The sequence below is a fragment of the Sus scrofa genome, chromosome 11 (assembly GCF_054392235.1).
Source record: "Sus scrofa isolate SSC_HxYL_T2T_F1_AM1 chromosome 11, Sscrofa_HxYL_maternal_Yorkshire_Landrace_v2.0, whole genome shotgun sequence".
NCBI classification, from domain to species: Eukaryota; Metazoa; Chordata; class Mammalia; order Artiodactyla; family Suidae; genus Sus; species Sus scrofa.
Genome location: NC_139393.1, coordinates 75,528,570 through 75,540,340, shown reverse-complemented (window position 1 = coordinate 75,540,340; position 11,771 = coordinate 75,528,570). Strand labels below are relative to the sequence as shown.

At 52.8% G+C, this 11,771-nt stretch overlaps 1 protein-coding gene and 1 long non-coding RNA gene across 6 annotated transcripts in view; one reads left to right on the top strand and one right to left on the bottom strand.

Moving 5' to 3' along the window:
- Positions 1 to 1,368: 1,368 nt before the first annotated feature.
- Positions 1,369 to 11,771, bottom strand: part of UBAC2 (UBA domain containing 2) — a 175,930-nt gene continuing 165,527 nt past the window's right edge. For 4 of the 5 annotated variants that reach the window (XR_014819804.1, XM_084982212.1, XM_021065852.2 and 1 more), the window contains one exon: positions 1,540 to 2,803. Coding sequence is in view for 3 of the 5 variants with exons in the window: in XM_084982212.1 (XP_084838338.1) it covers positions 2,696 to 2,803 (108 nt within the window). In the remaining 2 variants the exon portion in view is untranslated. Of the gene's footprint in view, positions 2,804 to 11,771 lie in introns of all 5 variants that reach the window. The other variant, XR_014819803.1, reaches the window with a different exon arrangement.
- Positions 6,891 to 11,053, top strand: LOC146398697 (uncharacterized). The gene is made up of 2 exons (XR_014819812.1): positions 6,891 to 10,117; positions 10,433 to 11,053. It is a non-coding gene; the product is annotated as an uncharacterized LOC146398697 (long non-coding RNA).

The window sequence follows — 11,771 nt, the reverse complement described above, 5'->3', positions numbered from 1 at the left end:
ATCCTACGGGGGGCTCTTTGCTCTCCATCCTCTGGGAGAGCAGTGAAGTCTCGAGAGAGAATTTTGCCTCTGGTTTGGCTTTGCTTTGCTAGGTGCTGTCCGGGGGTGGGAAGGAACGGAGGAGACAGTGTGTTTTGGGACACGGTTGCTCTTTGCTGTGACCTCTGGCACTGGAAGTGCACAGGGTGCATTGAGATTTGCCTCGGAGATGACACACGCAACTGCACTCTGAGGCCGTCTTGTCGCCCTGCCAGGGAACGCGGTCAAGGATGTCCCCACAGCCTGAGCTGTTGACACTTGGGTCAAGTTGACGTCTGTGCTTGGGACCAGCTAGACCCCCCAGAGTCACCTCAGTTCCTACTCTGAGCAGCCTGATGGCCCCGACCAAGCCTCAGGATGGGCCTCCCAGGGCCAGTCCTACTTACAGAAGCGAAAGGGCCCCTCTCACTTCAAAAAGAGAAACCATAGACATACAACTCAACAACGACAAAAACAACACAATTGAAAAATGGCAGAAGACCTAAAAAGACATTTCTCCAAAGAAGACATACAGATGGCCATTAGGGCACATCAAAGATGCTCCATATCACTAATTATGAGAGAAAAGCACATCAAAACCACAATGAGGTACCACCTCACACTGGTCAGAACAGCCATCATTAATAAGCCTACACACAACAAATGCTGGAGAGTGTGGAGAAAAGGGCATGTAACCTGGTACAACTATGACGGAGAACAGCACGCAGGGTCCTCAGAAACCTGAAAACAGAACAACCCTATGAGCCAGCAGTCCCATTCCTGGGTATGATTCAGGACAAAACTGTCCGTGAAAAAGATCACATGCACCCCAGTGCTCACGGCAGCACTGTTCACAATCGCCAAGACACGGCAACAACCTAAATGGCCCTCCACCGATAAACGGATTGAGGAGATACGGTACATATTCACAATGGAATACTACTCAGCCATAAAAAACAATGAAATAATGCCATTTGTAGCAACGTGGATGCAGCTAGAGATTATCATACTATGTGAAGTGAACCAGAAATACCATATATCACTTACATGGGGAATCTAAAATATGGCACAAACGAACCTGTCTACAGAACAGAAACAGATTCAGACACGGAGAACAGACTGGTGGTTGCCAAGGAGGTTGGGGGAGGGAGTGGGATGGACTGGAAGTTTGGGGTTAGTAGCTGCAAACTGTTGCATTTGGAGTGGATAAGCAATGAGGTCCTCCCTGTACAGCACAGGGAACTGCATCCAGTCTCTTGGGATAGACCCGGATGGAAGATAATAGAAGAAAAGGGATGTACCTATGGGTGTGACCGGGTCACTTTGCTGTACAGCAGAAATTGACACACATTATATTTCAACTATACTTTAATGAAAAACAAAAAACCCCAAACAAACAGCACCCAAATCTTCTGAAGAAAGATGAGCAGCCTGGCAGAATTTTTTTTTTTTTGGTGGTAAAGAATAGATCAGCCTAGAACAAAGTTTTATTTAGTAAGTCTAATAAAAAATACCAAAAAGTAAAACACATTAAAAAGTTTATTGTATGTACCACACATGTCTAAATTTGCATCAGTCTGAAACATCTCTGCTCGCTCTGCAGAACACAATAGTTGCTTAAATCTTATAGTCACCTGCTTTAGATCTTTCCAGGCTCGTCGGCTCTGGCCTCCCCCCCAACCTCCGTGATGGCGTCCTCTGCAGCCTCCTCTGCAGCTGACATCCGACAGCCCCGGAGCCAGGGAGGACCCGCACCCAGAGGGGCTGGCCTCGCAGCTGGGACCCGCACGGGGCTTTCTCCAGGGCTGCGCCCACACGGGGCTGATGACGGTCTCCCCCAGGAAGCCCACTCTTCTTTTGGTTTCCTCTTTGTTCCATTTTTACCCCAGCCCGAGTGGCTAACTGTGGATATTCTACGCAAAGTTAACTCCAGTTAAGTTCCATGGAATATGCCAGAACCTTGAATTGGCACCCGATTACCATCATCATTCTCCAGTGGAAGCGGGGAGAGGCTGGGGAAAATCCCGGGGACCGGAGTGGGCTGGAAAGAGGCCGAGGAGAGTCTGGGTCACTGTCTCTCCCTCGTCGCCCAGGCCTGGCCAACACTGCGTGTCGCACACACGAACTGCTCACCCCTAGGGAGTGGGAAGCCTCAGTAGCCACTGGGGTTGGAAAGCAAATTCGAGGAAAAAAATAGCAATGAAAAAAGTCCCTAAAGAATAAAATTTGACAGGTCCCTTCTGAATAGCATTCCCCTTTCTCCTTTCTGGCCCTGGGGATCAGATATAATGTACGAAGATGCACTACAGTCAAAGGAATATTACAGTAGCAGTAACTTCCATCGGGAGGGCTATTCAACCACTTGCAGAAATCTGCTATTTTAATGCATTTAAAACACATTAGGAAGGAGGGATGGTTCTCAAACCAAGGAAAATGCCCCATAAAAAAATAAAGATAGAAAATACATGCTACTTTAATGGCAAACTGATTTTTGATACTTAATGGTAATGACCTTGGAATTAAAGGAGGGAGCAGTGGGGACCACCCTTTGCCCAAGGGGACAGTGAGAACATTGCGCCAGGGGGTGCTGGGTCCTTGGGCTGGTCCGGTGGCGTGGCGGGGACGGCGCCCGCTGTGGTCAGCAGCCCGGCCAGTCCCTGTGCTGTCGGCTGGGACGTCACTGCTGCAGCAGGAAGTTGGTGGCCACATTAAGGTCATTGTTTGAAGCTCTCAGGGCTTCCAAAGCGTCACCTCTGGAAAATCCCATTTCCATGAGCCGGGCAACCTGAAAACAGAAATAAAACCAGAAGCCTGATGAGGCTGACGACACCGCCACTGATCTACCAGCCTCTGAATGTTGGTCACGTGAGTTTGGCAGGACAGGCTAAAAAACCCCACAAATTTTCATTTCAGTGTGAAATCTGGTGTTTTTAACAGGACAACAGGTACAACATTTTAAGGTGCTCACTATACAAAGCCAACAGATGTGCACCTTCTCACTGAATCCTTAGAGACGAGGAAGGGGGGCTTCCGAGGGTCAGCAACCTGCCAAGACGAGCAGAGGGCGGCCAAGCTTGTGGCAGGCCACCTGCAGAGCGGTCTGCACAGCACCCATGCTCACTGGCCTTGCACACGCCTTCAGGGTCAGACTGCATTCTGGAGGAATAACTTATCGAAGTCGAAATTCCCTCTGCACGTGAAGAACTACTTAACTGGGGATTTACTCCTGATGCCTGCAGATTCCGATGACAAGTATGCCCTGGAGCTCCTGGTGTCGCACAGGTGGAGCAGGGCCCAGGGTGGCCGTCCCTCCCCAGCTCCACAGCAGGTGCCGCATCTGCGGAGTTCGCTGGGCTACGGGCAGCAGGCGCGCAGAGAGGGTGAAGTCGGGGTAGAACCGCGAGGGGGAGGCAGCTAAAGCCGCCAGGGGTAGGGAGGACGAGGCTTGTATTTGTTCAACCACAAATCCTGAAGCTGTGAATGTAGGGGTTTCCTGTACTTATACACACAGGTGGGCTCCAAGGTCGTAATGGGCAATGTTACTGTGGTTTATTCACAACCTACTTTCCCATTTAGAAATGTATGATACAAACAGTTATGACCTTGGACTAGCCACAGGCATCAATCTTTTGTACTAATGTTGAAACACAGTACATTTGCAATAATACACGGTGAAAGGTGATACTCTTACACATAGTGAGATTTACAACACGGTGTGAGTTAACAAGGGACTGGGGACTTGGTCACCACTTCTAACCTTTCCTGGGCAGCTTGGAGCTGCCCAGTGGTAAAGCCAGGCTTCCTCTCCTACCAGGTGAAGGGCAGGGGGTGGGTGGGTGGGGTGTCAGGGAAGGAGGTGCAGAGTCCCCTGAGCGGGACACAGGGCCACTGAGACCCCAGACTTCTCGTCCCTCAGGGAGCCTTTGGGAGACGCTAGCCTGGATGAGAGGAAATTCAGAAGCTGGGGTTCTGGCCAGTGTTTTTAAAATCGAGGCTGCGATCCGTCATTTGTGGGTCATGAACAGCAGCGCAGCAAGGGTCTTCCATCCAGGGACGCCCCGACCCCCGTTCTCACCGCCGCACACGCAGGCTGCACGTGAGCGAGGCGCGGCGGCAAGGCGGTTTCCCGCGCTGACGGCTGGTGCCAGCACAAAGGCAGGGGTCTCCGTTTCCATCCCCTGCTAAGGAAAGAATGGCCTTTTCTAGAATATCAGGAAACACTCCACTCATTGGCCAAGACGGAAAGCTCTCGCTCACGTGAGCAGAAGTTACATCTCACTAGTCTACCCATGGGACTTCAAAGTCCCTAATTTGCCCTTTGGAGCTACAGGAAACAGCCCTGTTCCCTTCTCTGCACGACGCTCTGAGTGTCCTCCTCCCCTCGGCGGGCACCCCTCCCCACCGGGTCCGGCCCAGGCTGCACGGTGTCCGTCTCCCACCTTTGCTGGGAGCGTGTCCTCTGCTGCAAGACTCTCCCTTCGCCCTTGGCCTGGTTAACTTGTCTTCATCCTCTGGATCTCAGGGCGCGGGGCCCTTTTCCACGTCTCCCAGCCTGGCGGAACCTACAGAAATCTCGTGGCTCCACTTGACCTCTGTCCTGCGCCCCTCGCTGCTGTGCCTTTTACCTGGATCTGTCAGGCCAACTGCTCCTCACTGAACCGTAAGCCTCCTGAGAGTAAGGGCTCTGGCTGCCTGAGTTCACTCCCGTGTTTCAGCATCCAGCACTTTCCCGCCAGCCTCTCTCCTTCCAAAGCCTGCCACTTATGGCACTATTGGCATGATCTGCCAGGGCAAAGGGCAGACTGTGCTGTCCTGTGGTCCCAGCTCTTGTCACAGAGGATGTGCACGCGTGTATGTGCATGTACACATGGCTGGAGTGTGCAGCTCCAGCAATGGGGTGCGAGTCAGGCTGGGGCTGCCATAAATCCTGAGTGAGATGTGCTCCAGCCGGGCCCTGCTAAGTTTACACCCCATCTTCTGGGCTCTGGACCCAGCAATCGCTGTCGAACTTCTCTGGTCAACCAAAGCCATAGCACACACCGAATTCCGGCAATGACCCCCGTCTCGGTCAGCGCCCTCAAACTCGTTTTGAGCCCGTGGCTGATGAGCACACGGTGCAAACCTGTACCGCGTCACTCAAGTTCAAATGTCAAGCACACAAGATCAAAGGCAGAGCCCGGAGCTCATTAGAGCCCTCCCCTTTCTATCCAAGTGGCTCAGCAAGTTTTGTTTTGTTTTGTTTTGTTTTTTTAACTTTAACCAGTTTCAAACTTACTTCATATTATTATTGTCCACTGCAATGTCACCAACATCTTCTCAAAGTGACAAGAAGTGCAGGTGTCTTGGTGGCATCCTGTGTCAACTGGCTCACCATAGTGCCTTCAGACCACAAGGCTCTCTCTCAAGTCATGAGGCTCCTGCCAGACACGAACTGTCAGCTTTGCCGTCAGTTCTCAGAATCCACACCTTCCCGTCTCCTCGGGGGCAGTTTGCACCGCGTGCCCCTCGGGGAGAAGGGGCCACATGACTCGTGTTGGACTCGAGTCAATAAGGAGAACCCCTCCCTGGTGTACGTGCTCTTGCCAGGCTACTTCTTCTCCTGGACTGAAACAACCTCTTAGGACCTTTACACCAATGACTTCCTGCTAAGGACACGACCGTGGAGCTGCCACGGCCTGTGAGGAGGTGGGCAGCTCTGCCTGCCTGGCTCTGATACCCCCGGGCAGGACACCACGGCCCAAGGCGGGGCCGTTCTCAACGATGCTGAAGAGTGGGGTACACGCTAAACTCCTGTCACCTCTGGCACCTTAGCAGCACAGCCAAGGCTTGGCTGCTTCTTTGCCTCCAGCTGGCAGAACAGAGCCATTTGCTCGGCAAATCATGATTCATAATCCGGAGCTGCTGATGTGTGAGCCTCGCCCCGGCGCCAGGGCCAGGTGCGGTGCCAGGCCACAGCTTCCACCTTCCTCGGCTTTCCCCTCCGCTGACTCTGCCCTGGTTTGGAATCCAGGAGATGCTGAGGATGGGCTGCCGCACACGTGGGGCAGAGGGCACTGTGAGCCCGGGTCTGGGGTGGCCGGGCTGCGTCCTAGGTCGTGACATCCGTGTGAAGAGAAACCTACGTGTTCTCTGCACGCAAGGCTGCCTCCCGAGGTCATTCTCTCTCAGACACGAACGACCACATGTGCCGTCACTGGTTCTGACACCTGAGCTGGGTTTTTCTCAGGTCTCTGTTGCAAAGGGTGTTCACTGTTCCGTGTGAGCGGCTGCCCGCCGCGCCCCCGGGGCTGAAGCGGCTTCGGAGCTTCTGCCATTTCTTCAAGGGGGAGAAGGACCGTGTGATGAGATTTGCACTGCTGAGTGCCCTGGTGCTGTGACCAGAGGAGACGGCTCACAAGGCAGAAACAGGGTTCACAGTATTTATTTTTATTTTATTTTATTTTTTTGTCTTTTTGCTATTTCTTTGGGCCGCTCCTGCGGCATATGGAGGTTCCCAGGCTAGGGGTTGAATCGGAGCTGTAGCCACCGGCCTACGCCAGAGCCACAGCAATGCGGGATCCGAGCTGCGTCTGCAACCTACACCACAGCTCACGCAACGCCGGATCGTTAACCCACTGAGCAAGGGCAGGGACCGAACCCACAACCTCATGGTTCCTAGTCGGATTCGTTAACCACTGAGCCACGACGGGAACTCCGGGTTCACAGTATTTAAAACTGAACAATCACACGAAGAGAGGGCACCTGCACGTTTCCCTCAGGGTCCAAAACTGGAAAGGTCCACAGAAAACCGAGATGGGTGTGGGCACGAGGATAAGTGTCAGAGAACCAGAGGAAGTCGGAGCGCGGTCCCACTGGGCTTGTCTAGCTGTCCCGCCCCCTCGGGACAGCACCGGCTGGGGCGCCCGCACCTGGCAGGGGCCGTGCCTGCTGCTGCCCTTCCCAGGCAGCTTACAGCCTGAGTGGCGAGGAAGGTGGCAGGAGCCAGCACCATGGGTAGCAAAGGTGCAGCCCTTGCAGTGACACTGAGAATCACTGCCGAGACCTTCTCGCTCATTGGTGCCTGGCTTGCACAACCCTCGTGTGTTTGTAACCGTCTCGGTGTGTGACGCCTTCCTGATCAGCACGTGACCATGAACGCCTGTGCTCAAGAGCAGCAAAGAGAAAACAGCCCCGTGCAGACCCGCGGCCCGGTGAGCAAGACGCGGGCAGGACTCTAGAGGGTCCCAGCTCCTTACACATGAAGCCACGGCGGAGGCGGGCAGCCACGGCTGCTGGGAGGCAGGGACCCTGCCAGGCAGCAGAGGGGGCTCTGAGGCTTCACAGTGGGACCCCTGGCCAGGGACTAGAGCCTCGGGCTCTTGGCTTCCTCAGCATTCGGAGGCTAACAGGGACGTGCAGGAAAGGCCCAGCATGGGGCTGGCACATAACACCGGCCCCGTGAGTGCCACCTTTTGTTGAGAATTTCTGTCCCACTGGAAAGCGCTCGGGCCGGTGTGTGAGGCTGGCTCCCCCTCCGAACCTCTCCGGCCTCAGCTCAGCCTCCAGGGAGACCAAGCTGCCCTGGGTTTTGTTTTCAGCATTCATCTGGACTGCTTCACTTCGCCAGCCTTGTATCCTCTGTTGGTCCAAGCAGTGACGTGTCTTTTCAAATACCAAACACCGGCTGGTTGCTGGGGCGGGGGGCATGGAGCGTGCAGAGTGTCTGGAAGGAGTCTCGGAGCAGAAGAGCCCCCTCCCGGCTGCCCCCGCCTCCCAGACCCGAGTCCCCAGCATCCAGGGAGAGGCCCATGTTCACCAGATGACAGGGCCCGGATCACACCCCAGCTCCACAGCAAAGGCCACCTACACGCACACCTACCTCCACGCCCAACAATGAAGCAAGTGACTTTTGCGACCTCTTTCTAGGGTTTAAATCACAGAGGTCAGAATCGACCTAAAAGCCTCAGGTGGACGGTCTGAATGAGGTGGGACAGGGGAGCAGCAGAGTCCAGAGCGTCTTGGTGTGCGCCGGGCTGGCGGGTCTGCGGCTGTCTGGAAAACGCACAAAACGCCCCAGGAGGACCTTCCTAAAAGGCATCTCCTTTAACAGCCCTGCTCCATTTCTGAGCCTGGTGAGGGCTCTCCTCCTTCTGCTTGTGAATCACAGGAGTTTCTGTCGAAAACTTCTCACCACAAGACATCAGAGTAGAGTCCATCTTGGTTTCTAGTCTAAAAGCCAAACGATCTTTTTCTCTGACTTCTTGAGAAACCAGGGGTAGGTGGGTGAACATCCAAAGAGGATGGCATGTTCCTCCCGTTTTCTCCATCACATCTTCATAAAAACGGAGGTTACTCAAGTGCAACATCTCCAAGGCCTGATTCTTGTGATTGAAAACTCAACTACCCAGAGGCGAGATCAGCGGCACAAGACAGCAAGGAGAGGCCAGCCCCGGAATTCTAGCTCAGCCTCATCTCTGGGGTGGGGATGCCTCTGTGTAAGGTCCCCCCCAGTGACTCCTGAGGCTTCCAGCTGGCTGGCCAGAGGTACAGGAGCAGGTGACACAGCCCTGCCATCGTCATCTGACAGTGCTGCAAAGCAGGACAAGGCAGAATGTTTTTCCTAAAATATGCTTTCCAAGCAGAGATGACACTGGATGGGAAAAGAAACCTTTAGAGACAGGAGATAAATCTATTTCCTTCCTTGGAGATAAATCTATTTCCTTCCTTCCTTTTTTTGTCTTGTTAGGACCACACCCGCATGTACAAGTCCCCAGGCTAGGGGTCAAATCAGAGCTACAGCTGCTGGCCTATACACAGCCACAGCAACACCAGATCCAAATCGCATCTGTGACCTACACCACAGCTCACGGCAATGCCGGATCCCTGACCCACTGAGCAAGGCCAGGGATCGAACCCGCATCCTAGTGGATGCTAGTGGGTTCATTATAGCTGAGCCACGACAGGAACTCCCTTTTCTTTCTTAAAGAAAAAAAAAAATCCTCTGTGGTTAGGACACATGTCCCTACTATCTCAAGATAATTCTTACTCAAGAAAACGAAGAAGATCCCTCTGTAACATTCTACCTGCAATTCAACTACCCTGGGCCGCCAATGGAAAGGACCCTTGCTCCAATGTGATAATCACTGTGATCCCTCTCAGTGGAACACCCCTCTGCTTGTTTTGCTCAAATAACACTGTGGTTTTCTTTAACTTCCCTTTTCTAAGGGTGTCAAAAACAAATGGTTTCTTGGGTTCTTACTTCCCAAATTCTGTTGCTTGCAGAAAGTGATGCCCACCTGAAAGGTGGTCCCGACCAATCCCAGGCTGGGCTGCGCTGCCTACGGTCGAGGCCACTGCCCAGGCTGTGTGTGTACGTGCCAGGAGGAGCAGCCCAGAGACATCCTGGGAGATGTGACGTGCCTTTCCCTGACCTCAAGAGAACTGTCATTTGTCAGCTCCTGGGGCAAGCTCAGTGCCAGATCCCTGTGGGTCTGTGCTGCTCTCTTTCCCTCTCGGCTGACGCCTCTCTCGTCCTCTTGGGAGCTGCTGAAACCCTTTGGTCACACGGTTGGCTGAGCAGACCGCACCTGGTTATCCCACCTTCCCAGCTGGCTGCAGGCGGAAAGTGGCCTGCCGTCCTCGCACCCTCCTGCCTGCCTCAGGGTCTGGTCCCAAGAAGGCCCTGATACAGGCTGGAAAGCACCTCTGCTGACTGCTTTCGGTACTCAGTGGAACTAGACACCCCGGAAAGGTGGTTAATTATTGGACAGCCACTCAGTATTTCATTTTAACAAACACTGTGCTCTAAGACCAGCATGGGAGACCAGAGAGGAAAGCTGGAAGCAGTACCACCCGCTAACACATTTTTAAGTGACAACACGTGGCCTTTTGAGAGAACAGCCCTCCAACCACCCTTTACGCTTAAATGCCGCCGGGGCACCTGCTGGGTGTTGGGCTCTGTGTCAGGCGGGAAATGAGTTGGTACCAGTCCTCGTGGAGTCACCGTCCACCAGGGAAACAGACGACATGGGTGTCTCATTCCAGTGGGATCAACACTCAGCTCACTGCAGGTCCATATCCTCGGAGCAGAAGCACGAAGGGAAGGCGTGGTTTCCATAAAGTGAGTGCTCTGGGGCTCAGGTGGGTTTTGGGGGGGGTGAGGATTTGGGGGATGAGAAGGCAGCCTCCCTGGGATATGGAGTCTCATACTGAATACACCTTGCTGGTTATCAGCTAAGACTGAGTGTCTGTGTGCCACCCTCTCCCTACTCGGCTGACGGGTGTGTCGGACGGCGGCAATGGAGCCCACGGGGAGGGGGGAGGGTCTGTGGCACCATATGTCACATCTCGTCTGGGCAAGAGCCGCGTAAGCACCTGGGCAGAAGCTACAGCGGTGATTATTGTGATCCTAACACGCCCCTTCCTCCGCATCCAGGATGAATGATTCCCTGTTGAAAACCCTGCGACCAGTCCTACAGCACAGACGTGGAAGCCCTGCTCTGCCGAGGGCCGCTGGGTGGCTGTCCGGCTTCTTCCCAATGTGGTGCCCCTGCCGTCTGCTCACCCTCCACTCCAACCTCAACCACCCGCGCGCCCCCAAATCTGCTGCACTTTCCACCAGGTCCCGTCTTTCCAAATGCCACTGTCCCCAACCCTCCCAGCACTGGCAACCCTTCAACAGCCCCGGAAGACTTGTCTATAGCTGACGAGAGCTGCCCTGCCCTGTGCCTGGCTCCCCACACTGGGCTCCACGCCACATGAGGGCAGGAAATGGAGCCTCGCTTATCTCTGTATTTCAAGAACCTAGCCCAGGGGCTGGGCCGGGCAGAGGGACCGCTGATACCTGCTGGCTGACTCAAAGAAAGGACGGAGTTGCTGTCTGGGCTCATCTTCCCTTTAAGTCCCAGCACTGGTTTAGTCGGTCTCGGTGAACGCCCTTGTCCGATTTCACCTGTGCGCCCCATTCAGCTTAAACCAAAGGGTCACTTTCTAAGCTCAAGAGAGACAAACTTGTAAGTTCTTTTCCCTTTTGATTAAAAAAAATTTGAGGCCAATATGACAAAATTTCATTATTTGCTAATTCTGAGTATGGGAATTACATGAAAATCCCCGGTTAAGAAGAAAAAAATAAAAAGAGAAGCACAGTAATGCATATACTCATTTTTAAGACAGGAAGGGGCTGGGTGGCATAGGGCAGAGGTGCTCATTGAAAAGCAGGAGGAGTGGGCTGGGAAGAACTAAAAATTCAGAAACTTAGCAGCAAAAGTGCGGCTGTGTGTTAGACCCTGAGCAGACTTCCTGAGGGAGGCACATTCTTTCTTAGGATATTCTTTGTTTTCAAAACAGACATTTCCTATCCTAAAGAATGCTCACTAAAATTCCTAAAGTATTTGCTCATATCAGAAAAACACTCACAAGTAATCATTTCTTTTTTTCTTGGTGTAGAAAATTACTGTTTCTTAAGGCATTACAATCATATGACTGATATTTAAATGAAGAAAACACAGCCTATTTAAATGAAAAAGAAAAGCTAAACATAAAAAGGTTTTGTTAATTTAAACTATCTTAAAAGGTTACTAACAAATACCCTTTTAGACAGAGTCTAGCCTCAGGTTAACCAAGAGATTACACATAATTACACATCTGTAAACATTATTATAAATGTCTTGAGGTAAGAACATCTTTCTTCTCTTTCAGTCTCTCCAGCACCTACCACAAAAACTACTGAGTGCCTACATAACTAACGCCAGGAGAACTCCAGGGGTCTTACTGGG